Here is a 27,059-nt window from a genome sequence, read left to right as displayed (position 1 = left end):
ATTGGAACTCTCTGAGCCTAGTTTCTCATGGCTAAAATGGGGATGATAATAATAGGCACTCATGGGCTTGGTGTGAAGATTAAGGGGTATAATGGATGTTAAAATACTTTACAAACTGTAAAGGGCTAAAGGAATGACAATTGTTCCTATCTACTCACGATTATTCCCACCTCCAACACTGCCTTTGGCCTAATGACTCTTGGGCTCAGTCACACCCAATTCAGGCCCTGTCACCTGTAGAGAATTGTCCTGCTGACCGAAGTTCTTGCTGGAGTCCTAGCTCTTAAGGCCTCACCCCCAAAGTGTCTTGATTTCTTCACTCTGTCTTGCACATGTTAGCCTTAGAACTCCAACCATTTGGTTATTCCCTTGTAGGTAATATCATACAAAAATTTAGGTTGCTTACAATTAAAAAACAAATATGCTTATAATAGCAAAGCTCAAGAAACAAATGGAGGGGAAAATCCCAAACGTCACTGAGGAAAGAAAGGTGCAATTATGGTAGACAGCCAGGTTAGCCGGCTACTGCAGTTAGGTACCCTGGGGCGTAAACCTGATTTTCTCTTCTTCACCCTGCTATGGAGGAGGGACTTCTACGCTGCAGCTCACAAAAGGGGAGGGTTGGGGTGGAACTTTCCCAGCTCTCTCTTCCTGGGGAGGAGGGTGGCTAATGAGATTGGTGAGCACCACATTTACCAGGAGGTGGTCACTGAATCGGGGGGCACCGTGATGCAGTCCCTGCCTTTTGCGCCTTGGTCTCACACCTGTTCTCTGCCCCCTCCCAGACTTCTGTCCTCAGCCCCCTGCACAGGGACTCACCCCTCGCTGCCCACCACTGCCACCACCAAGCAGGACGGTTGCCATTCTCCCGCTGCTACCACTCTCCCAGCTTTCTAGAAGCAAGCTCACAATCTTTCCTTGCAGTAGCTTAAACACGTGCACTCAGGGTCTGCTTGGGCGAACAGGCAGGTCCCAAAGTCTAGCGCAGGGAAGAAGCTGGAAGTCTCACCTCACTCCCCAATACAGGGGTTAAAGAGAACCTGCAGTTTTGGAACTCACCTCCTCATGAATTACCCTGATACATGATGTGTCTTTGGCTAGTGGTCCTTGAGCCTGTTTTCAATCTCCCCAAAAGAGGAGAAGAGGTGGTTTCAGAGACCTTTACTTCCCACATGCACCAAGGTAAACTCTGAGCTCAAGAGCCAAGGTACCATCATCTGACACACAAATGGAACCAAGGCTGAAGTGAAAGAGTTAATATGTCCTGATACAAGGGACATTGAGTGGCCCAGTGGCTGGGGTTCTCAATGATGGTTTAGCAGAAGATGCAAAAAGGACCTCTTTTGTTTTGTAATGACACAGAAGAAAAGCTAAGGTCAGGCTTAATTTATAATTCAATGTAAAGGAACTAAACTCATGAAATGCAAACCTATTTCATTGTGTTGAGTCTATCAGATACAAGGACAGGGCTAAATTCATTCTCGATCATGTGTTTGGCAAGACACAAATAGCAGATAATTGAGAATTAAACTCATTTACTCCCATATACTAGGGAAATAAAAATTGGCATGACCCTTTGATAAACAATTTGGCAATGTGTTCTCAGGTGCTAAGTTGGCACAGCACCCAGCACATAGTTGGTTCTCAGTAAATACTCATGAAATCTAATAAAAGTCTATGTTTGCTAAGTTGGAGAACGTCTGCTTTAGGATGTGTCCGGCTAGTACATAAAACAGCATGGTTCCAATGCGATCTGGAGCCAGTGCTCGGACAAGCAAATACGGAAGTCTGACCTTGCGCGAGAGGCCCAGAGCTCCATGTACTTATAAATTCATTTATAACTGAGACCTGGAGTTGACCAAAGGACAGTCTATGACATCCTTTTGTCAAATGCGAGGATTGGGTCCTATGTGCCATAACCAATTTTGTCTCAAAACATTTGGGAATCTGGGGCACCTGGGTGGCTCAGTTGGTTAAGCGTCTGCCTTCAGCTCGGGTCATGATCCCAGGGTCCTGGGATGGAGCCCCACACTGGGCTTGCTCAGTGGGGAGCCTGCTTCTCCCTCTGCCCCTCCCCCCAGCCTGTGCACGCACTAGCTCTAAATAAATAAATAAAATCTTTTAAAAAAAGTTTGGGAATCTGCTTTCTTCCGATGTCTCTCCCTGTCTTTTCTAAAGAAAGCCTTCATATAAGGAAGTTGGAAGGCACAGGACAATTCCAAGGAGACCACTGGGGTGAACTGTTTCTGTTACCTGCCCTGCCGCCGCCTGCCTGGGGAGGACTGACACTCCCCTTGGAGGCTCCTCTCCAGGTAATCTTCAGCCCAGGAGAGAGAGCCCCACTTCGCCCGGACCACTGGTTGATCTCTTCTTCCCCAGAACTTTCTCAGCCCCCTGGACAGACTTCTCCTCAGGTACAAGTCACACTAGCATCACTAACTGTGACATGGTCTTTATTTCCCCAACACGTCACACAGTGCATGGCCTGTAATGAACGAATTCAGAAAATGTCCAATTAATGAGCGAATAAGTGAACGAATGAGGGAGCAAATGCATGAGTTTAATGTCACCACAGAGTAATTACCTTCCCTTCAGTTTCCCCTAGTTCTTCCAACCCAAACTTGAGGAGACCACGACTTGCTGTTGGAGATCATTCCCCGTTCTCCTGATCTTTGTGGTAATCTGTCAGAGACACCGACTGGGAAGGCAGCAGGAGCAGCTGAAAGCAGTTCCGCAGATACAACCTAAGGGAAGCCCCCGGTCATCTGCTGAAGCCCAGGGAAGATGGTTTTCCCCACCAGATTTGTGGCTCAAAGATTCCCACATTATTGGTGCTGTGGTACCTATGCTGGACAAATGGCACTAGAAACTTCTCTTTCCTGCAGCAAAGCCCTGGTCAGCCAGATCAGATCTGGGGGAGGGAGAGGGGTGGTGGTGATGGTTTGGTCTTCTCCACACCTACGGGGGGGGGGGGGGGGGCTAGAAATCCAGGTTGGGAGGTTAATGGTGGATTTTGAATTAAAATACAGTAAGCCTTTCAATCCTTCTAACTCCCATCTTCTGTTCTTGAGGCTGTAAAGAAAGGCCCCCTCGCCCTCCTGCAAGACTGCCGGAGGCTTAGTCAGAACCTTAAACTGCTGTCATTGGCTGGAGCACCGTGAGAGTCATCAGTTAGGTGTTTAGAACAATACGATGTAGGCGGGGCTTGTCGGAAGGTGTCACCGAGGGAAGCGCAAGCAAGCCAGGACCATGAGACCAGCTGGGGCTGTGAGGTCATTTGGCCCAACAGGGAGGCAGCTTTGTTTTCTTAGCCATGACATTCGATGCCCCACCAGTTATTCAATAACCCAAAGTGAGGTGGGTCCTACAAATTCCTGAATCTCCTTGGGGATGGCAGAGGAGGGGCTGTGCTTGCTTGATCAAGGGCACCCAGGAGAAGCCAGAGCTGGCCACCTGCCCCCCAGGAAGATGGCCAGGGAAACAAAACTAAAGAAGAATATTCAGAACCAAGTAGTATCCCTTCTGCAGAGGGATGAACAGTGATTCTGCCTCCCATTTAATCCAGACAAGCGGGGCCAGCTCCTAGAGAGGAAAGCGAGACTCATCTGCAGACCCAACTGGCGTTCAAATTCTCAAGTCAAACGAAGCAGCCAATTCTCACTCAGCAAATTTGCCTTTAAAAAAGAGAGATGAGGGCTAGGAGTGGAGTTTTTGGTTTGTTGTGGGGGGGAGTCATTTGCTTTTTGATTTGTCTATTTTACTATCCAGTATATGCACACCTATGACCTAATATACAAAGACTTTAGAGCTTTAAATACATGAAGTATTTTGATGAGAGTCTGTAATTAATGCTTCAAAACAGTAAATTCAAGCCAAACGTATTTTCCCGTGAACACTTCGTAGAGGTTAAAGGAAAAAGAGGTTGTAGATTTTTCCTTTTAAGCATAACATTGGGGGTAGGGTGATGTATTCCTTCCCTAGGGCTGCCCTCCCAAAGTACCACAGACTGGGTGGCTTAAGACAACAGAAATGTAAGGGCACCTGGGTGGCTCAGTCGGTGAAGCATCTGCCTTCAGCTCAGGTCATGACCCTGGGATTGGGCCCCGGGATCGAGCCCCACGTCGGGCTCCTTGCTCAGCAGGGAGTCTGCTTTTCCCTCTGCCGCTCCCCCTGCTTGTGTGCGCTCTCTCTCTCTCTCTCTGACAAATAAATAAATAAAATCTTAAAAAAAAAAAAAAGACAACAGAAATATATTGTCTCACAGTTCTGGGTGCTGAAAGTCTGAGATGAAGGAGTCAACAGAGCCACGCTCCCTCTGAAATCTATAGGGGAGAATCCTGGCTTGCCTCTCCTCATTTCTGGTGCCTACTGGCATTCCTCAGCACTGCTTGGCTTCTGCGTGCATCACTCCCACCTCTGCCTACATCATCACATGACTGTCATCGCCCTGTGTGTCTGTGTGTGTCTTCTTCTCTTGTAAGGACACCGTAGTGGATTAAGGGCCCACCCTACTCTATCCAGCATGACCTCATTTTAGCTAATTACATCCACAACCTCCCTTCAGCAAACCTCTAACAACCCATATTTCCAAATACGGTCACATTCTGAAGCACTGGGGGTTAGCCCTTCGACATCTTTCCTAAGGGGACACGGTTTAACCCGTAACAGGGGATGACCCCCAAGAGGAGCTCACAGCATCCACAGAGCTCCAGTCGGTCCTGGGAAGGCCCTTCGCTATGGGGACATCTGTGATTCTTCCCAAAGAGGGGAACGAGCCATTCATTCATCAATCCTTTCAGCAGATGGTTACTAAGCAGCTACTCCATGCCCTACATGTGCTGGCCGTGGGTGAGAGATTTAAGACGAGGTCCCAGTTATGGGGGAAGAACATGAGGAGTAAGACACAGTGTAGTTCTGTAGTTTTGGGTTCGACTATCCCCAGCCCACCACACAGTGTGAGCAGTTTGAGGACTGGGTGCCCTGTCCCAGGCAGCCTCTGCAGCAGGCCCCACATGCTCACAATCATTAGTGGAATTGGCTTGCGAGGAGCCTTTGGAAAGAGAAAAACAAGGATATAAGTGGTTAACGCAGAACGTGCCACAGGGTAGAGGAGACAAAGTCCAAAAGTCAGGGAGGCAAAAGGGAAGAAACATATGATTTTCATGTTGGAAAGGATTTCTGAGAGTCTCTAAGTTGGTGGTTTTCAAACTTAAACACAAAACCAATGGAACACTTTCTTTGAACAAAATCGTATGAAGACCGTGGAATGTGTGAACGAGCAAAAGCCAGATCGTTCTGGTAGAAGGATCAGAGGGCTTACAGGAGCCCCTCCTGCCCAGCATCACCTCCACATTCAGACCCTGCACTCCCTGGGGAGGAAACACCTCCCAAGGCATTGGTTGAAAACCATTAAACTACTGAGGGGGTAACTGAGGCCCAGAGAGGCAGCAATGAATACCATCTGCACGGACGTACACCGTAAGTCTACAGCAGAGGCAGGACTAGAACCCGGATCCTTCTCTGACTTCTAGAACAAAGCTTTCTGTACTACCTCATGCCCTTAGCATAGATTAGACAAAAAGATGAAATTTCACACTCTGGTCTCCTTTCTTATCCAGACAGAACCCCCTTTCCTGCAGTCTCCTCCTTGTCCCCACACTGCATATTTCTACAGCGACATAACCAGCACCAGCTTCTGGAGGCAGGAGAAGGGGCTCAATCCCGTTCTGGGTCTCTTCCAGCCCAGTGACACCGTAGCTGCTAGCCCTGCCACCCTGACAAAGCCTTCTAAACCACCTGGGGCTTACCTCACTCCCAACACAGTCCTTCTCTCCCTCGGCAAAGGAGAAAAATCAAGGTTCACAAGACACAAATGGGGAGAATTCCTGCCCAAGTCTGTTCTGAATCCCATGTCTTCTATTCCACATAAATGACAGAGACGGAGTGAGTTGGAGAGCTGCAGAGACTTCCACAAGGATAGTCCTACCCATACTGGGACCACTTAGAAATCCATACCTGAAGAACAACACCTGATGCCCACGTTTCTCAGCACAACCAAGTCAACCCTGGGAGAACATTCCAACCAAGGAGGGTCTCCTCATGAGATGTCTTGTCCACATCTGAAGTCACCTTGGCCTCCATCCTTTTGAAACGACTCTTCAAAGACTCACTGCAGCCTGCAAGGAGGTTGCCTCCAGAGTCACCTACCTGACAGCCAAAGAAAGGCCAGTAGTTTAGAGAATTCTCCTGAGGCAGTGCCTCTAGGAGTACTGAGTATGGATGAGCTTTGATGTGTGAATTCAAGACCTCTAAGTTCAAGTCTTGACTCTGCCACTTACTCCCAAGTGACTTGGGACCAGTCTCTTGATTACTTGTGAGCCTGTTTGACCTCTGGAAATTGGTTTACTCAAAATTTATTCAACAAACCCTCACTGAGCACCTACCACATGCCAGGTGCAGTATAGAGCTGTAGTAAAGTTTGCCCCGCCCTACTTCACAGGCTGTGGCGAGGAACAGACCTGCAGGAATCTGAACACAGCTCATCAGCGGTGATGTCATGTAAATGTTGTTTCTACTCTAAGACTCCTATGGAGTGGGAAACAGGGAAACATGTATTTCTTTTCTTTTTTTTTTTAAGTTTTTATTATTTATTTGTCAGAGAGAGCACAAGCTGGGGGAACAGCAGACAGAGGGAGAAGCAGGCTCCCCACTGAGCAAGGAGCCCAATTTGGGGCTTGATCCCAGGACCCTGGGATCATGACCTGAGCCGAAGGCAGACACTTAACCGACTGAGCCACCCAGGCATCCCGAGACATGTATTTTTTTTGGCATGTCTTTTACTCTTCCAGACCTCATTCTCTCATTTTATGCCCCAAAAATGTGATTGGATCTCATGTTTTTCATGATTTTCCATCACACCAACTCATTCTGAAGGCTGAGTTGGCATCTGAAAAACCATGATCCATGTAAATTGGCATTCTTTAATTTCCCTTAAAGAACACTGAATGGCAGGGCACCTGGGTGGCTCAGTCGGTTAAGTGTCTGCCTTTGGTTCCAGCCATGATCCCAGGGTCCTGGGATCGAGCCCCGCGTCAGGCTCCCTGCTCTGCGGGGAGCCTGCTTCTCCCTCTCCCTCTGCTGTTCCCCCTGTTTGTGCTCTCTCTCTCTCTCTCTCTCTCTCTCTCTCTGTCAAATAAATAAATAAATAATCAATCTTTAAAAAAAATAACAGTGAATGGCATGTACTTTCCCTTATTCACCCCATATCTGCAGCAGAGCCAGGCACTTAGTAGAATCTCAGTAAATCTGCTAAATGAATGCATGAACGGGAAATCTTGCCCCCAAAGAGGAGATTTAGTAAAATTAGAATTAAGAGGAGGAAACTTCTCCTAGAGTTTATTTTACCCGATAGTCTCCCAAAGGATCAGCATCTTCTCCTTTACTCTCCTGACGACCGTGAATGACCCGAGGTTGCGCCTTCCCTCTCTTCCGGTTCCTGGCAGGAAGACCCTTCAGGCCAGGGGACATTGTGTGTCGTCCAGCAGCCAGAGCCGACTCCAGTCTTCTGACATCTTCCTGTTGCACTAGTCACACAAAGGGAGCGGGCGATGCGGGTGTCCCCCGCCACCCTCACACTAACAGCCGGGGCCAAGGGGAATATTTTCATTCAGCCACTCTCCCCCTTCCTTTTTTCTTTTAAGCTTCTTCTAGTGATAAAAGCTGAAGAAAATTGAAATTGGCAGCTCTGTGGTCTTCACTCAATAGGAAAAGTACTAGAGATCATGTGAACCACACTTTAGAAAACTCAGAAAAAAATCTAATCTTGCCTCAATAAAAATGACATCATGTCACTGTAAGCGGCGGGGGGGAAAGGCTTGAAGGTTGCTGGCAGTGGCCCAGCAGAGTTCAGGGGTTCTGTTGGCTGCGCTGAATTCCCACGGGAAAGGTAGCCAAGAGTGCTGCTTCTCAGGTGAGCCTCTGAGGCGCAGGAGGAGTGGGGAGGAACGAGAAAGCCCACCGAAACCTCACTGTCATCTCTCACATTGCTGTAATCACAGCACAGGGGCTGGCGTCCCCTGCCCCCCCACCTGCCTTTCTTCCCAATGTAGCTTTGGGTAGTGCCCCTCCCTCTGGCCGGCCGACTTTTTGGGAGAGACAATCCCAATGACAGCACATCTCCCTGTGAGGGCACAGACCTGCAGCCGCAGAGGGCAGTGACAAATGCCCCAATTCCACTCTAGCGTGGGGTCTTTGCAAACTTACCCTTAGGGGGCCTGAACCAAAGACAATAATAGAAATGGCATGGAGGCGGCCTTAGCCCTGAGACGGACATTGCTGGGGGCTGCGTTTCACGGTGTCTCGGTTTACCTTCAATTGGTCATCACTTTCTGCTATCAGCCATTGACTGTTCATTAACAGTCCCCGGATTGGTATAGAAGGGATGAGTAAGAGCACCTGCCCTCAAGATAGGGCCTGCAGGCTGGGCGCCACAGATGGAAGAGTGACTTTTCAGGATCTACCTTTCTGTACTGCTTGAAATTTTTAACCATATGCATTCTTTTTTTAAAGATTCTATTTCTTTATTTGATAGAGAGAGAAGAGAGAGAGCACAAGCAGGGGGAGTGGCAGGCAGAGGGAGAGGGAGAAGCAGACCCGCCACCAAGCCGGGAGCCTGACATGGGGCTCAATCTCAGGACCCCGGGATCATGACCTGAGCTGAAGGCAGACGCTCAACCGACTGAGCCACCCAGGCGCCCAACCATATGCATGCTTTAAAGTTAAAATCAATCACTAGATAAAGAGAAATCTCTTAGTAGCAAATGAACCCTCGGTGACATCTACATCTCCCTTCACCCCCTCACCTGACTTCTCAAACTATTTTTTTTACAGTACCCCTCTACAGGTACGGAGGAGCCCAATGAAAGCAAATCTGGAATTTCCATTTGACTTGAAGAGTTAGCCAGAGGGAGAGGCAGAAACATTATTTTTATATTAAAGGAAATATGAACATATGTGGAGTATAATGCAAAATGTACTTACATGATTACAAGGAAACATAATTGCTTCATTCTTAAGGTATGCCATATACCAACAGACCAGCTAACAGGCTGCCGAGGCACTTGGGGCCTGTGCTGGTGTCTAAGGGGCCCTGAGACTACAGACGCATCTGTGGTCTCTGTCTCCAGGGGCTGTACATGTGAAGCAGACCTGGTTAGTGTCCCGCACCAAGACAGAGGTGTTCAGGGGCGCCTGGGTGGCTCAGTCGTTAAGCATCTGCCTTCGGTTCGGGTCATGATCCCAGGCCCTGCATCGGGGCTCCCTGCTCCGCGGGAAGCCTGCTTCTCCCTCCCCCGCTCCCCCTGCTTGTGTTCCCTCTCTCGCTGTCTCTCTCTCTCTCTCTCTCTGTCAAATAAATAAATAAAATCTTTAAAAAAAAAAAAGAGGGAAGTGTTCAGAGAGTAGGGCTGGAGGTGGCAGAGCTGCATCCTTGGAAGATGGGAAGGATCTTGGGAAGATGGGAGGTGGTGGGTGGGCCTGAGCAGAAGCTTGGCCCGGGGGGCAAAGAGAGGCCTGCTCTGCAGAGAGACGGAAGGTGGACCCAGGTGACAGAAGGCTCCCAGGACAGGCCACAGCGCCTGGACTCAACGTGGCCAGCCAGCACTTCTCAGACGTGGGCCTGAAACCCCACTTCAAGGCCGGGGAGGGAGGATATGCCCCCTGGGGGTTCTGGAGGTAGCCCAAAGCTGCTGGTCACAAGGAGACCCTTCCTGACAGTGGTAGTTCTATCTTCAAAATATATCTGCAGTGCAACCACCTCCTGATGAATGTTATGGTTTCCTACCTGCGGTCTCCTTGCCTCCCTCCTTCTTGCCCACCACAGGGCAGCCAAGGTGATCTTTCAGTAACATGAAGCACAGTCTGTGATCCCCATGGCTCCGGCCTCCCTCACAGCCCACATCCCCAAGCCTGCAGCATCTGGCCGGTCCCTCTCTGCAGCCTCTCCCCTTTCTCTCCTCTTTGCATTTTGCTCGCTTTGCACCAGCCCCACCAGCCCCACCAGCCCCACTGGCCTCCTCACTCTCCTAGGGCCTATTGCTAGGCGTGGTCCTGCCTCAGAGCCTTTGCACTTGCAGTTTCTCCTCTGCGAAAGCTTCCCCCCAGATATTCAAATGCCGGTTCCCTCCCCTGCTTCCGGTCTTCCCCCAGAGGCCTTCCCTGATCATGCAATTTACCTGTGCTGCTCCCGGCACTGCCTCTCTCCCCTCCCCTACTTGATGTCTCTCTATAGTACTTGTCACCCATTAATATACTACCTACCTCACTCCATGTATTTTGCTTGTCTCTCTCTCTCCATCGAAAATGTAGCCTCCAAAGCAGTATGGATTTCTTATTTCTGTTTTATCACACGTAACATCATGCAATTCCTCCTTAAGGAGAGTTCCAATTGATAAATGTAAAAAGAATGAGGGAGATCAAAAATCACTATTAGATTGCTACAGTAGTAATTGCCACAGGCAAGATCCTTTGATAGAGTCTAAATTTGGTGGGCAGAACTGTTAGCAGAAACAGTATATTTGCAGAATCTTGAAGTATCAGCCCCAAAACATGTAGGGAAGAGGGAGGGGGAAAGTGTAACATTACAGTGGACAACCCTGGCAGAAACTAACTTGCCCTCATAATCATGGTTAACAGCAGCAGTGAAATAGGGCAGCATCATGTCACCCCTTCCCTGCTGCCCCGGGAAGGGCACGCCACCTCTGACACATGCACCCCAAAAGTGCAGCTCCCTGACACAGTTGTGAGAAGACATCACACAGGCCCCAGGAGGACATTCTATAAAAACCACTGGTCAGTACTCTTAAATGCATCATGAAGACAAGGAAAGACTTTGGAACTGTCACAGAGAGAAGGAGACTGAGGACGTCCACCAGACAACTCAATGCGCCTGGAATCCCGGATGATTCCAGGATGATTCCTGGAAAAGAAAAAAATAAAATAAAATAAAACTAATAGAAAAAAATAATGAAATGGGAAGGAAGTCGGTCATTTATAGCACTGGACCAAGATTATTTGCTCAGTTTTGATGACTGCTCCATGGTTAGGTAGGATGATGAACACAGCGGAAGCTGGTGAAGGGTATGAGGGCTTTCTTAGTATTGCTGCAACTTTTCTGTAAGTCTAAAACTATCTCAAAAAAAAAAATGTAAAGGGCCATCAGGGGCAAAAGTAGCAATCTTTTTTCACTCAACTCTAGGCTTCAGGGCAGAAAGAAGGGAAAATAAGTCTAGGACCTATTGTTGCAAGTGCAACTGTGGAAGAATTAGTTGTTCGGGTGACAAACCAGGTGTCATCGAGGGGCTCCTCCTTAGCCGCCCTGGTCCAGTCTGTCACCGAGGCCTGTCGGGTCTCTCCATCTCTTGAATCCACCCTCTCGGGGGAAACAGTGCCCCTAAAGAACCGTCCAGAAACTCCCTTCTAAAGGACTGACATGAAAGGACCAGACAGGTGGGAAGACAAGGGATGCATGTGACCTGGAAAACAAGGGGAAACGCCTCAACCCTATCAGCAAGTGAAAGGAAAAATCTATAAAACTCAAATGCCTCATCTTGGTCATTTGACATGGTCTTTATTCGGCGAGAGAAAGCAAAGGGCCCCACACAGGGTATCAAAGACTAAGATCTCCTGTTATCTCCAGTTTTTGCTCAAAGAATTCAACATATTTGGGTGGGTTTTTTTTTTTTTTCAATCTCCCCCTTTCGTTTATTGTCTCAGGGTAAACACTTGTGATTCATAAATGCCTCAAGAGTGAATCAGTATTCTCCTGTTCAAACCAGCAGAGGCCACATCAAACAATAGCCCACAAGGTATTATTAATCATTAATTAGGCACATAGGAGAACACTCAGGCAAGGGACCCAGTTTTCTTTTCTTTCTTGTCTTTTTTTAAGAAAATAACAAAGAGTAAACCTTGACTTTGACCTATTTGGGGGCGGGGGGGGCGGGGAAAGTGTTTTGGGTTTTTTTGTTGTTGTTCTTCTTCTTCCATAAAAGACTTAGTCAGATACAAGTATGTCAGGTGGGGAAAAAGCTCCTTCCTTTGGGGTCTTCCTTCTGCCATTTAACAAGGGCCTGGATTTCAAATTACAGCACTTGCTTTCTTTGCATACACATGCCCAAGACAAATGGATGTTGTCGGCCACGGTTGGCAGGTACAAGAGTTGCTGGTGGCATCACTATGCAAGCCCACAGCCTGGTGCAGACCGGAAGGTGGAGAGACGTATTTATTTGCTCTACAGAAGAGAAGACCAAGTCCTGTCAAACGTACTGTAAGCAACCGTCCGACCAAAATAAAAATAAAAATAAAAATAAATCCCTTCTCCTAGACACCCCGAATAAGGTCCTCTAGGCTCAACAACGGGGCTCCTCCCTTTATGGAAGGTAGATCAATGGCATCACCTTCCAGAGACATAGAAGTGCTAAGACATCAGCGACTAAGAATAATACTCCTTCTTAGGAAGCATCTCTGATAAAAAGTCTGCTGACTGGCCAGAGGAACAACGGAGAACATGTCACCACAGGCCACAGAAGTAGGATGGCCACGAGTCCCAAATTACACCAAGTGTCCCAACCTGATTGTGAACAACACTACCTTTCACTCTCAGAAGTGACCGAGTCGGGACCATAAACTATATGGTCATCTACAAGCACCCCTGGGGCAGGAAAGACGCTCATCTTTCCACCAATCGTACCTCATGTAAGCGTGACTGGATCCAGCGAGGGCCTGCCCGTGTTTGCTCCTGCACTTTAAGTGCCCCTCTGCAGCACTTCCCATTCCTCCCTGCGGGGTTGGGCCATCCCACACATCCTGAGCGCCAGGCCCACGCTGATGCCCTTGCCTGCATACAGAATTCCCCCTTCTGTGGGCCCGAGGCTTGTTTCAATTACTCAAAGCAGGGCTACTTGTGTGGTAGAGACCCTCTTCTCTGGAAAAGGAGAAGGAGCCAGATATTCATTATTTATTTATTTATTTAATTTTATTTTGAGAGAGAGAGAGAGCGTGTGCATGTGCAAGAGCCAGGGGATCGGGGGACAGGCAGAGGGAGTGGGAGAGAAAGAATCCTAAGCAGGCTCCATGCCCAGCATGGAGTCCAGCACCAGGCTGAATCCCACAACCCTGAGATCATGACCTGAGAGAAATAAAGAGTCAGACACTCAAACCGACTGAGCCACCCAGGCATGCCAGAGCTAGATAATTTTTTAGGTTTCTCCTGGTCCTCCAGCCTGTGATTCATAAGACTGGCTGAAGCCTTGGCTTTGCCCAATATTCATGGACCAATTTACCACAGTGGTTGCCCATTCATTTCTTTGAAAATATTGACTAACATCTTATGATTTTTTTTTCCCCGATAAATGAGGCTACCTCTCTTACATGCTGGAGATACACAGAGAGCACCGAGAGAAGTGGCTGAAAACGTACATTGTATTCGTAATAACATGCCAGACCCTGTTCTAAGCACGTTATATACTAGTGCTCACAGCAATCCTATAAGCACTATGACTCTCCCCATTGAACAGGGAAGGAAATAGAGGTACAGAAGAGTTAGGTCACATAGCTAGAAAGCAAACAAGCTGGAACATGAACCAAGGCAGTCTGGCTCCGTTGTCCTTGCTTTCTAGCCACACTGCCGTCGTTTTCCCTGAACGTAGAGAGATATGTGTGCAACATTCCTAACAGAAATAATCACCAGCTCAGTTAAATATCAGCTGTAAAACACTTGAAGTTCCTATTTAAATATGAGGCCATTTCACCTCGACTTTACGGCCCCTTTATCAATATCATCAGCATCATAAAGCAACAGGTGTGTTGGGGTGCTCTGTAAAAACTGGTGTTTTTGCGTGCTGTGTTTACACGTACGAAACCCAGCGTGTCTGCGCACGATTGCGCCGTCCTTCTTGGTTACACAGAATCTTCCACGAGGGGCTGGCTTGAACAGAGCATGAAGGCCAGCGAAGAAGTCAGCAGGGGTCCTTCCTCTGACCTTTTGCGGGTTCCTGCTCCACCTGGGGGACTGCCCACCAGCCTCTCCTTTCTCATGTGACCTCCTTCTCAATTTCTTTCCCAGTTTTCCAGAAGGAACAGTGATCTCCCCACCAGCCTTTTCCCCCTTCCCATCTGCTGCCCAGTGGTGGAATCCGGCTGCCTGAATCTTACTGATTAACTATACATCAATTTGGCAGACTATGATTACAGTAGAACGGTTTGGGAGCTCAGTATCTCACTTCTTCCCACGCACCTTACCCTGGGAATTGCTTTGTACTTTCATATTGCCATGTGGTGGTGTGCCTTTAATAACCATCAATAAAGATAGGCCTGGGAAAATACGGACGGCCACAGACTCCTCTAAATTCACCTGATTGCAACAGGGTAGAGCTGTCTGCAGGGGACAGCCCAGCTGGCCAGAGGTGGCCACCAGGAGTGGTCAAAGTAAACCCACCTCTTAGATTCCGCAACCCAGTAAATTTGGAAAAATACACTGACCCTCTGAGGGTTTCACCCAATTGCCGACAAAACCTATTTCCTTAAGTCAAAGTTCAATTCATGCATTTATTCTCCAAAGATTTGGGGGTGCCAGACACCATAAGGAGTTTCAGAGCCTTTTTTTTTTTTTAATCAGAGAAGCAATAGAAATGAAGAATGTGGGAGGCAAAGGGGAAACTTTTATAATATAAATCTCATCACTCTGCAGATGACCAGCATTCAAATAGCAGCAGGGATGGAAGTGATCTGTCAAAAGAGGCGTGTAGTTCTGCCTTACACATAGTAGGGGCTCAAAAATAGTCACAGAACTGAATTCAGTGAAACAGGCAATTAGAAATTGGACAGTTGTAATCCTTGACTAAATTACCTCACCACCACCAACACAGGTTCACTCGGTTCAAAGAAAACAAGCTGGGACTCTATCCTTCCCTCCTGATAACGAGTGTTCCTAGACATGGAGTCTAGGTCTGTCCCAAGTGCCAGGACTTTTGAGGGCAGGTGAAGAGGGTGAATCGCCACCGAGGACAAGGAGATCAAATACTTGCCCATGAGTGCTGGGGCCCCCCACGGCTATGGAAGGCTAGAGAGAGAAAGGCCACGGCTGGATACGTGCCGGATACATACACGCGCAGCTTGGCAACCTCCTCCGGGAGCCAGCAACGCTCCGGGACTTATCTAGAAACCTCCGTCATTCAGGCAGGCCTGCTCCACGCCAGCGTGTTCCAACAGAGCTTGCCCTCCCTGGCCCCTGTCAGGTTTCAGTCAAGGCTGCCCTGTGGACGTCCAACCGTGCAAAAGGAGAGCTTCCTTTTCCCTATGTCACAGAACACCTCCCGCAGAGTGGGGCTGAGGGGACCCCCAAATGCACGGCATGATGTGGGCACTTGCCCACAAGAGTCAGGGAGCTGGGGTTGAACACTTGGTCCTTGGTCCTTCCCCTGGTGCGGCGAGGATTCGAGGGGCTTGCCTCCCCCTTCGTTCTGAGCCACGAAGCCACCTCCTCGCCGGGACCATGATCCTCAGACTAACCACGGAGCAGGATGCAGTCCTCCCGTGCCCCTCCCCCATTCCCTGCCATCATCCCAAACAATCCCACGGCCTTTTCCAGTCTGGGGTTTTATGTTATGCCCACAGCGATACAAACAGCACAGAACAAACTAACTAGTGGGGAAAAGTGGTGCAGGTGCCAGAGCTTTATAAGGGCCCCCTCACTCACAGCCCGTCTCCCTCTGGGAAGCACTGGCTGCTGAACTAAGCCTCAGCCCAGGGGAGACTACAGCCGTTGACTTTTCTGTATCCGTTCCAGACCCCACTCAGTCATCTTCTTGCTAAGTGGGATTCCTTCCCCCATCACAAGAAAGGACACTTCCTCCTTGCTTCCCCCCCGCCACACACACACACACACACACACACACACACACACACACACACTCCCAAAGATGTGTCCTCTGGATTACCAATATTCTATACCAAGTTGACAGACATCTCTCTTCTTCCCTCTGTTCCATTTTTCTGCAAACTATTTTTGTCCATGGCTGAGAAAGAAAAGTTGATTCTCCCCTGGCTGCTAAGCTCCCTGCCCTGCCTTGTCTCCCTAAAGGTACTGTTTTCCAGAAAGCTTACCTATCTTATATCCTGTGCCCCCTGTAACACATGGCCTAGCCAAATGCCTCCTGCACTGACCACTTGAATGTTCTCTCCCTCCCTAAGCCTCCCACCAAAATCCTTCTAGATCATCAAACCATATATGAGGACAAAACGCCGTAATGGACTAGCCATTGCCCTGTCATCTACCAGCAGGGAACAGTTACCGCCAACTCTGTGGACAAGACCCGAAGGCCCCAACCGTGCCGGAAACCACCAGAGTCTTAAGCTGTGGCTCTGGCAGCTGCCTAAACCATCTTCTCTTGTTCCCGAAGCCTGATCTCTAAAAGGAAAAATGTATATTTCACATGCAAGTGCCATCTATCAACCACTTGGAAAATCCATTATATTTCTCACCTCTCTCTCTGCTACATGTGACGTCAGCCAGCAGCTCAATGTCTTTGTGCTCCAACATCATCGCATCTTCTCTGGTCCCGATAAAAGCCTAGTATTGATGAAGCACAGATTCAAGGCCACAGAGAATATGTTCTCTCCCCGCCCCCCATCTTCCTTCCAGAGCACAAATAAGGGAAATAGGTTGGCAATTCGAAGAAAGGAGGGATGGTGTGTGGCTTGGCTCGCTTTGGCTGACTGAGATGCAGGCCTACTTAAGCCCTGCAAGTGGCTTCCTCTCTGCTGGAACTCAGAAATCAAGATCCTTTCTTTTCTAGAGGTTACAGGGTAATGGGCAAATCCGAGAGAAGATCACAGTACAGCAAGCCTGGAGTTCACCCATGCTCTGTGTGGGTATAGTCTGTCACACTACCAAATCACTCACCAGCAGGTAGTTCAAGCTCTCAATTGGAAAATCCACACTTGCTGTAAATGACATTTCAAAATGTTTTTAGAGAGAGATGGTGAGGTGGGCTTCTGGACTGGTGGGCAGAAAATCTAAGCCTAATTCTGGCTTTGCTATTTCCTCTCGGAGAGGCTGCTGAAACTCGGGCAAGTCACTTTCTCTTGGGCTCAATTATACCACCTCTTAGGTCTCTTCCCCTGCCTCCCCTGACCCTTTAATTAAAAAAATGTTGCAACATTCATCCCATATCATCTTCAGGCCCTAAGTTTTATCCTAATGGTCTTCCTGGCTAGCTGAGGGTTGTTTTGTTTTGTTTTGTTTTGTTTTGTTTTTAAAGCAACTTAGTGTGATGTCACAATTTGAGCAGCCATTAGCAAGCCAAACAAATGCCTGTCCTGGGTTTAAAGGGCTAGGCTTCACCCCACCTTCTTGAGCCTTCCAGAAACCCCCCACAGGCACCAGCCCCTGTGAGGTTCTGAGCCTTTCACACACAAGGGTGCAAGTTAGCCACCCTGTGCTCCCTGGGGAATGCCCTCCTCATCCCTACGCTTGCAGGTTTGCCTCACTGCAGCCCTGTTCAGAGGGTAAAGGTCAGCTAAAAGCAAGTTTAGAGGCTTCCCACTGCACTGCTGTTGCTGCTGTGACTGGGCCAGATGTGGGAGGTAAGCCATTCCAGAGCGCCCTCCCCTCCCCTCCCCTCCCCTCTCCTCCCCCCCCCCCACCCGTTTGGAAAAGGCTTTCTTGGCAACCATCCTTTCCCTTCCGGGGGCCCATCAGAAAAGTGCACATTCCCCTGGTCTCACTGGCTTGGTCAAGTTTTCCAAGGGGGGATTGGGGAGTGGGGAGCAGAAAGCATTACAGGCTGCTATTAGCCAATGCTGAAAGCTTCTGCTGCTGCCTCCACCCCGTTTGCACCTTGAGGTCCCCGCTTGGCTAGAACCCAACCAGGCATTTTCTTTCAGAAGTAGCCACTTATTTTTATCAAAGATGGAATGCAGAGTTGCAGTTGTTTCTAATGCCTCTTCATGGCAACCAGGACTCTTGTTCTAAGCATTTCTGAATCCTCTTCTCTTGATAAACACTTGGCTTTCTTGCCTGTCCCTTTCTCCATCCAAAAACTGGGTGTCGAGCAGCTCAAGTGCCTCAGAATTTAAAATTAAAAAAAAGTTCTGGAAATTCAAAGTACTTTTATTAATGTGTCTATTTTAAATCCAGGCTTCGGTGGTGAACACAACTCTATAAACCCTACCCTGAATTTCCCATGGGCCACAGCACTGTGGTGTGGTGGAAAGAGCTCAGAGCTGGCTGCTGGCTCCCACTCTGGCCCTGTGTTGCTGCAGGCCCTTAAGCCAGTCCCTTGCCCCCCCCCCCCCCCCGGGGCTTAGAGTACACATTTGTAAGTGGAGGTTGCCTAGATCAGTTTCCTCCACCTTTCTGGGTCCCCCTCAAGAAGCTCTGAAATTCTGCTGAAAGCTATGGACCCTCCTCTCAGGAAAAAATGATGCATTCATTGGTTCATCCATCCATTCAAAAAGAACATATTTAGTCACTGCCAAATATGCATGTAGACCTAATTTTGAATTCCATTCCAGGCATTTTTTTTTTTTTAGGTCCCGCAGAAGAGGGGGCGGGGGCGGGCATTCCTCCGTGAACGTTAAGGTAAGAAATCCTGGTGGTGAATTCTGCCATGATGAGCCTTTATGGGCTCTTATCTAGAAGGAGCACCATCATGATTCTAGCAAAGGACAGGCAGATGCCAGAAAACGCAGGCAGGCCGTCATCCTGCAGGTAATCTCTGGCTTCCCGCCCCTTCCCACCAGGCTCGTGCTCTGGCAGACACGCGTGCACCGCCCCGCCGTCGGCCGCGATGTGCTGTTGCTGGGCGCTCAGACTGCGGGGAGCTGCCTGCAGTTCTGGAGAGACAACAAACAGCTCTTCTAGCCCGGGCTTTATTTTTCTCACGGTCTCTGAAAAGGCTGCGATCAGGTGATATGTGTGGGGCTGATCCCTGTACAGGTGCGGAGCAGGTACTGGGGGAGGAGAAATCCGCCCCGTGTGTACTTACTCAAGGCTCTTTCAATAGCTCTCCCAGGATAGCTCTTGGCAGGGCAGCTACCTCGGCTCCGGCAGGCTGCAGGGAATCCGAGTGTGAGAAAGTCAGTCAAGCGGAGGAAAATGGGGAGGGGGGCAGGGCTTCAAGTCCTCAGGCAAAATACCTTTTTTCTTCTCTCACTTTCTGTCTTTTCTGTAGCTTTAAACCAAACCCACAAACCATTCTGATACCTAGGGACAAAGGGGAGTCTCACTAGAGGTGCAGTTATTTGTTTTATGGTTTAAAGCAAACAAGTGATTCAGAAGACAGAGAAAATCACCCTTCGTGGCCCAGAAAGGGGGATGGGGATAAACAGAGCAGCCCCTGGTCCTATTTATCTGGCATGATACAGTGGGAAAGGTTCCTTGTGTTCTGCAGGTCTCACAGTGGGATCAAAGAGGTGACCTCTGTTGATGAACAGGGTTCAATATTCCCTTTGCTTTGGGGGTGGGAGAGGACTGAAAAATAAAGCCGTTCTATCTAAGGGGAGGCTTCCAATTTCCAAAGCCTTTTCTTGAGTGTAGCAGCTTAGTTCCCCGTTTGAGAAGGGGTGGGAAGAGTGTCAGCTTGGTCCTATTTTCACTGCCCAGGGTAAGTAAGGATACTGAAAAGTAGCGTATAAGTACATTTGCAAAGAAATTTTCTTCTTGAATGGTTAGGGTGCAGGGCCAGAGATTTCATGGGTTCAGGTTTTTTGTTTGTTTGTCCGGCCCAGAGACAAATCCAGGGCACATTTCTGGTTACTTGACTGACCCCTCTGTCTCTCAAAAAATGTGTGCGTGTGTGTTAAGTTATTTGCTCATTCTACCAGTCTAAGCACTCCTAAAGTGGCAATAAAAGAGTTGCTGATTAACTATTTGACCCATGAGAGCTGCCTCAGGCACAGCAGTGAGACCCTAACCTGACTATAATCAACATCCTCCATCCACCTTTAGGGTGCCAAATCCCCAAGAGATGACAGAGGCAGAGACAAGAAAAGACTCAGGCTAGAAGGGACAGGGGGTGGCATACCCAGCTAGTTAATGGGGAACCAACAGCAGACCGCAATGTCACAGCAGAACTTAGTGGAGGAAGTCACTGGCTCTCACAGACTTGGGGGGGGAACCTGGAAAGAGTTAACATGCTTCCCTGGGAAGGGTTTAGTTCCTTGGAAGAATCTGGGTCAGAGTATTTATGCAGTTTTTAAAAAGTCAGATGCTGAGTAGAGCATTTTAAGAAGCTTGCAAAGTTTGCATGGCAGAAAGGGGGGGTGACTTCGGAGGCTCATCACCTTTCACCAAGAGGATTTCAAATACACAGGAAAACTCCACTTTTTTTTTTTTTTTTTTTTTTTTTGCAAAAGCAACGGACAATTTTCTGTCATCACCACCTTCCCATCTGTTTAGAATAAGAAAGAAAAGTTCTGTCCCACTGGCCCGGGCTGCAGGTCAACAAAGGAGACATTGTTCATCATTTCTTCAGAACATGATAGGGCACAGCCCACTCTGCAGTGTGTTAAACACACACACACACACACACACACACACACACACACACACACACACACACACACACACACACAGACACACACACACCCAGAGAGTAGCCTGAGGGGCAAGAGTGAGTAAACCAAGCCTGCAATGAGGTAAAGATTTGGCTGCAGACTTGCGGGCTGTCCTGGAAGATGGAAATGACGCTTGGAAGGTAAATACGGTCAGAGTCAAATGACTCTTTAGTTAGACTCCACATCGTGGGGGAACGTGGCATGAAAGGGTAGACAGGCTTCTGCTGAACTTGGGTCACTGGACGGGGTGCAGTCAACGCCCAGGTGAGCTGGTTCTAGGCAGGCGCTTCCGGGTGAGTATCAGTCTACACCTGGCACTTAGGAACCTCCTTCACCCGACTGAATCCTCCTAACTGCGCTCTCCGCATCTAAATCCTGCAATCCACTCTCCACACTTTTGCCAGAGCCATCCTTCTCAAGGAGAACCTTGATGTCCCTGCTCTATTCAAGAGCATTTCATAGCTCCCCATTGTCTGAAGATAAGACTTAAAGTCCTTTAGCAAGATGTTTAAAGGTCTTGTGACTTGGCCTCAAGGCTCCTCCTTCAGTCCCTTCTTATACCCCTGCTTGTCCTACAGCCTGCACTCCAGACCGTGTTCCCTGAATCAGGACCTCCAGTTCCAGACTGCAGGCCTTTAATGCCATGGGTACTCCCATCCTCCCCAGCCCCATGACTCACATTTGCAGTGCCCCAATCCTACCTATTTTTCAAGATACAAAGCACATGCCATTTCCTCCTGGAAGTTTTCCAGGATACCCCCACTTATTAGTAATTTAACTGTCCTAAACCTCCACAGCATTTTACTTCTATCTAGACACATGGACGTCTCTCTCCAACCCACCAGAGGAACATACTGGGAAATAGATGTCAGCTGCACTCTGCTGTAGGCTTCCTGAGGGTAATAACCATTTTCTTCATCCCCTGTGTCCCCGCCCCCAGTAGGGCAAGAGTGTTGCCCATCCAAGTGTGGTTTAGTGCTTCCTTGACGTTCTGTCAGGCCATCATCTTAAGCCCCAAGAGAGAGGAATAATGGAGGAATGCCCGCTCATCCATCAGAAAATCAGGGTCTGTCTGTCCCCAGTTGACTGCGAACTCCTTGCAGGCTGCCACTGTATCTCTCATCTTGGTAATCCCAGGGTTTAACACAGTGTCTGGCACAGAGCGTGCGCGACAGAATGAGAGAACGAGAGGGGCTTGCCCAAGGTCACCCGAGTCAGGAACCGCTGAATCTCATCCGGACGAGATCTGGTGGAACCATTTACAACATTATCTCAGTGGGGAGCTCGGAGGAAGGAAGGAATGAAGTGTCTGAGAAATGTGTGCCAGGCCTCTGGCGGCCTCCAAGCCTGGAGAACGGCTGGGAGGGCGGGGGCAGCGCGACATCAAACAAGACGCTGGGCTCCCGGGCTGCCCCGAGCCTCCCGAGCAGCGGGGTGGAGGGGGTGGGGGCGCGGGGGCCGGCGACCCGCGCTGGCGGGCGGGAGGGAGGCGGCGGTGGCGGCCGGCCGGCCGGGGCAGTGCGCGTCGCCCGCCCCGCGCGGCAAATCCCCCAGGGAGGCCGCCGCCAGAGCCCTGGCGCTCCCGGCCCGGCGCCCGCCACGTGGCACCCGGCGGCGGCGGCGGCGGCTCCTCCCGGCGCGCGGCCCGGCCAGCCGGCAGCACGCAGCCGCCCGCGCCGCCCGCCTCCTCCCGGCCGCCCGCCGGCGGCCGCCCGGGCGCAGCGAGGGGGAGCTGCCCGGCAGCCCTGGACCCGCGGAAAGGGCGGGCGGCGCGAAGCCGCTTTAACCGCAGCCGCCGAGCGGAGGCAGGAGGCTGACCCGGCCGCTTCCTAAGTGCGGTCAGGCATCTCGTGACCGCGGCGGGCGCCGGGGGCCCCGCGGGGGGAGGGGGAGAGGGAGGGGGAGAGGGAGGGGGGGAGGGCCCGGGCAAGGAGCAAACAAGAATGCCCCCACCCCTCCCCCGGGCTGTTGCTAGTGAGGCTTTCGGCCGAGTTAAAACCCCAAGCCCCAAATCAGGGGTGGAGTGGGGGGTTGGAATAATTCCCCACTATCCACCCCGGGGCGTGCGCTCCCCGCCCGGAAGGGCTGACCTTGGCCGGGGAAAGGCGGGGGGGCGGGGGGAGCGGTGGTAAGCGCCGGGGCTCGGCTCCCAGCCCGCCGCCCCCTCGGATTCCAGCCCCGGCGGGGGCCGGAGGAGGGGGCCCCCGGACACACACACACACACCCCACACGCAGCGCGCGCCAATGAGCCCCGGCCAGGCGCAGGGGGCGGGGTTTTCCCAGGCTCGAGCACAGCAGCTGCTATTTACCTTCTTGGCTTCTCCCGGGGACCAAGAACCAGCCCCCGCGCTCCGCCGCCCGCCGCCGCCCCCCGCCTCCCTGCCCCCGGGGCGCGCGCACACACACTCACACACGCACGCACACACACATCCTCTCGGCCCGGCCGCAGCCGCGGCGGCAATAAAACATCCTGGCACGTGCTCCGGCTCCAGGCGCGCCCTCGCCGGCCGGCTGATGTCAAACTGCAGCTCGGCTGGTGTAGCTCTTAAAGGGCCCGCGCGCGCCGGGTGCCGAGGCTGCCCCGGCCGCCCGCGGGGCGAGAAGGAGGGGAAGAGGCTGCTGCCCGGCCCGCCACCTCAACAGGCCGCAGAACCGAGAGTCTGTGGGTGGAAAGGAAAAGGATGGCGAGGGCGCGCGCGCGTCCCGGAGGCCTTGCCATCAAAGCCCCTCTTGTTCATCTTTCATTTCCTTTCTGCCCAGTTGGAAATTATTCTGATTGTTTCCTGGGGAAGCGCGAGATCCAAGGCCCCAACCCCAGAAGAGGAATAAGGGACGGGCGGGGGTGAGGGGAGATTTAAAAAAAAAAAAAACCACCTTGCTGTGAAAATTCGCAAATGTAAGGTGGGAGGCGTTTTTTTTTCTTTTTCTGCATATAAAAAGTTTCTTTTTTTTTTTTTGCGTCCCTTTTCTGCATGATCGATTTTCATTATCTTCCTGAGCGGGAAATCACTTAGATGTTTCGGTAACTCACACCCTTGCACACGTTCTCCTCTTTCATCCCTGTCCTTATAAATCTTTTTTTTAAATATATTTCAAATGAACTTCATATCAGTGTCAAAGCAGCTCTATTATACATGTGAAAGTAAATAAAGAGCAAAGACCCTGGCCCCAGAAGAACTTAACTAGACTGGGGCAAAACCTGCAGAAAAATCCTCTCTAAAGCTAAAGCAAAGCCCAGCAGGGAGAATAGCAAAGGGTTAAAATCCTTTTGATTGACGTTGTAGCCTCCGGTGCCCCGGGCTCAGGCGCGCGCCATTGGCCGCCAGGCCTTGCGCCTGGCGGCCAATGGGGGGGCGCGGTCCACGAGCGGTGCCGCGTGTCTCCTCCTCCCATTGGCTGAAAGTTACTGTGGGAAAGAAAGTTTGGGAAGTTTCACACGAGCCGTTCGCGTGCAGTCCCAGATATATATAGAGGCCGCCAGGGCCTGGGGATCACACAGGATCCGGAGCTGGTGCAGATAACAGTGGAATCCCCCGTCTACCTCTCTCCTTGGTCCTGGAATAGCGCTACCGGTCACCAAGTAGCCATAAGATATTATAATAAACCCTCAGCACTTGCTCAGTTTTGTGAGAGTCTTAAGTGAAAGGGACATAAACAAAACAATTTTTTGTGTGAAGGACTCCAAAAATAAAATTCTCTAGGGATTAAAAAAAAAAGCAACAGAAAATGCCAGCTGATATAATGGAGAAAAATTCCTCGTCCCCGGTGGCTGCTACCCCAGCCAGTGTCAACACGACACCGGATAAACCAAAGACAGCATCTGAGCACAGAAAGGTAAGGGCAGTACCACCATTTCTCTGCAGCCCTAAGAAATTAAGTCGGGGTTGGGGGGCTCCCTTCTCCCTTGAAACCCTGGGGTGAAATGGCAGATCCCATGGGAACTCAGGGCTCTTTTTTTTTTTTCTTTACAGTCATCAAAGCCTATCATGGAGAAAAGACGAAGAGCGAGAATAAATGAAAGTCTGAGCCAGCTGAAAACACTGATTTTGGATGCTCTTAAGAAAGATGTAAGTGGGTAATGCTGCCTTTTTTTTTTTTTTTTTTTTAATTAAAATGAAACACCATTTCACAGGTACTAAACGTGAAACCCCCCCCTCGCTGGCGGGATGGTCCCCGCCTGCAGTGCGTTCTCCGAGGCCGGAGGGCTGGGCCCCTCCAGGGTCTGGGGATGTCGGCGCCGCGGCCGGGGGGGGGGGGACCCCAGACTCCGAGGCCGCTGGCGGGTCTCTCACTTTAGTGCCTTGTCTCCTCTTCTGTGCAGAGCTCGCGGCATTCCAAGCTGGAGAAGGCGGACATTCTGGAAATGACAGTGAAGCACCTCCGGAACCTGCAGCGGGCGCAGATGACGGGTGAGGGCGGCTCGCCGCGTCCCCCTCTACGGGTGTCCCCTTCGCCCCGCGGTGATTTCTTCCAGACTTCCGCCCGTGGCTGTGAGAGGCATTCAGCTACATTTTACTGCCTTGGCTCACTCTTGCGTTCCCACGGTCTGGGGCTTATTTATAGCCACAACTCCAAGTTGTTACTGTTCCGGAAAGGGAGGGAGAGAGATTGTAGGGGCGAGGGTGGCGGGTGGCTTGGCGGTGGGGGGAGCGGGTGGGGAGGAAAAGACTCAGAACCGTGGCGGTTTTGAGCTGCGTGGAGCCTGAGGGTCATCTGGTTTAGCACTCCCCACTTCCCCATTAGAGTAGGGGAAATGAGGCCCGGGTGGCGGGAAGGGGGGGGGAGAGGGCACTGCCCAAGGTCACTACGCGCGCGCGGAGGGTGGGGAAGATGTGAGGCTGAATGGGTTAAAATAAAGCCGCGGGGAATGGAGAGGAACTGTCTCGGCTTCGGTTGCCAAGCTAGTGCTGAGAGGTGGACGGTTTTTCTAAACCGCCACCCTCCCCCCAACCCCAGCCGGGGACTGGTCCGCGGGCGGGTGGTCAGGGAGGGGCGCCGCGGGGACCTCCCAGGGCGGAGGCGGTGGCCTCGGGGCCAGGGCCATTGGGTGACCCGTCTGTCTCCTTCTGGCCCGCAGCGGCGCTTAGCACAGACCCGAGCGTGCTGGGGAAGTACCGCGCCGGCTTCAGCGAGTGCATGAACGAGGTGACCCGCTTCCTGTCCACGTGCGAGGGCGTTAACACTGAGGTGCGCACCCGGCTGCTCGGCCACCTGGCCAACTGCATGACCCAGATCAACGCCATGACCTACCCCGGGCAGCCGCACCCCGCCTTGCAGGCGCCGCCGCCGCCCCCGCCGGGACCCGGCGGCCCGCAGCACGCGCCGTTCGCGCCGCCACCTCCTCTCGTGCCCATCCCCGGGGGCGCGGCGCCCCCTCCCGGCGGCGCGCCCTGCAAGCTGGGCAGCCCCGCTGGAGAGGCCGCTAAGGTGTTCGGCGGCTTCCAGGTGGTGCCCGCCCCGGACGGCCAGTTTGCCTTCCTCATCCCCAACGGGGCCTTCGCTCACAGCGGCCCCGTCATCCCAGTCTACACCAGCAACAGCGGGACCTCCGTGGGTCCGAACGCAGTGTCGCCTTCCAGCGGCCCCTCGCTCACGGCGGACTCCATGTGGAGGCCGTGGCGGAACTGAGGGGCTCAGGTCACCCCTTCCCCTAAACTCCCAACCCACCTCTCTTCCCTTGGAACACTCAACAGGAACTTGGACACTGGGAGAGAAGAGGACTTTTGTGATTAATGGTTATTTTGGTTTTTTTTAATTTCTAAAAAGTTACTTTTTTGTAGAGAGCTGTATTAAGTGACTGACCATGCACTATATTTGTATATATTTTATATGTTCATATTGGATTGCGCCTTTGTATTATAAAAGTTCAGATGACATTTCGTTTTTTACACGAGATTTCTTTTTTATGTGATGCCAAAGATGTTTGAAAATGCTCTTAAAATATCTTCCTTTTGGGAAGTTTATTTGAGAAAATATAATAAAAGAAAAAAGAGTGAAGGCTTCTATGTCTTATAACTGATTATTTCAGAATATGTTAAAAAAAAAAAAAAGAGGCCCTTGGCAGAATGTGAATTACATGTAATCTGAGAATTCAGTCATTGGTTCTTTTGTTATTAAAAAGAACATTTTTTAAAATCCATCAAAACTTTTACCAACCCTCCATGAACTAAATTCCACTTAATTTGCAAGAACCCATCTAATATGGCTACCCTGATCAATTTGTGGTCAATCTCTCAAAGGATTTCAATTTAGTTGCAGTTTGGGTAGATCATTCAGTTCTGGTTCTCCTACTAGCTCCTTCTGAGGAAGGCTGAACTGGACTGAAGTCATGAAGTTAATCGAGTAATGATGTGTGCCCACCGCACATTAAGGGACACCCCTGTGGCACTATGTCCCTGGGGTAGCACACCACCATCCAAAGTAAATGCATACAGGCAGCCTCC

General features: G+C 50.6%; 1 protein-coding gene and 1 long non-coding RNA gene across 4 annotated transcripts in view; one reads left to right on the top strand and one right to left on the bottom strand.

Annotated features, from left to right (window-relative positions):
• LOC114207152 (uncharacterized) overlaps positions 1 to 22,989 on the bottom strand; it is a 40,397-nt gene extending 17,408 nt beyond the window's left edge. Inside the window, exons 1-4 of one of the 3 annotated variants that reach the window (XR_003608786.1) lie at positions 22,926 to 22,989; positions 19,047 to 19,112; positions 16,540 to 16,627; positions 10,324 to 10,975 (exon numbers count right to left, since the gene is read on the bottom strand). This is a non-coding gene — a long non-coding RNA (uncharacterized LOC114207152). Of the gene's footprint in view, positions 1 to 10,323; positions 10,976 to 16,539; positions 16,628 to 19,046; positions 19,113 to 19,197; positions 19,299 to 22,925 lie in introns of those variants that run through there. The other 2 variants (XR_003608785.2, XR_015768629.1) reach the window with 2 other exon arrangements.
• A 1,052-nt stretch (positions 22,990 to 24,041) lies between these two features.
• On the top strand, positions 24,042 to 26,610 carry HES1 (hes family bHLH transcription factor 1). Its single transcript, XM_028101160.2, has 4 exons — positions 24,042 to 24,450; positions 24,588 to 24,683; positions 24,938 to 25,025; positions 25,694 to 26,610. The coding sequence occupies exons 1-4, from the start codon at positions 24,343 to 24,345 to the stop codon at positions 26,242 to 26,244; spliced, it is 843 nt and encodes a 280-aa protein (XP_027956961.1). The 5' UTR covers positions 24,042 to 24,342; the 3' UTR covers positions 26,245 to 26,610.
• Positions 26,611 to 27,059: the final 449 nt, after the last annotated feature.

This window comes from Eumetopias jubatus, unplaced genomic scaffold (genome assembly GCF_037043125.1).
Source record: "Eumetopias jubatus isolate StellerSeaLion01/CBP00866 unplaced genomic scaffold, mEumJub1_p1.0 scaffold_1, whole genome shotgun sequence".
Classification (NCBI taxonomy): domain Eukaryota; kingdom Metazoa; phylum Chordata; class Mammalia; order Carnivora; family Otariidae; genus Eumetopias; species Eumetopias jubatus.
This window is presented reverse-complemented; position numbering and strand designations above follow the sequence as displayed.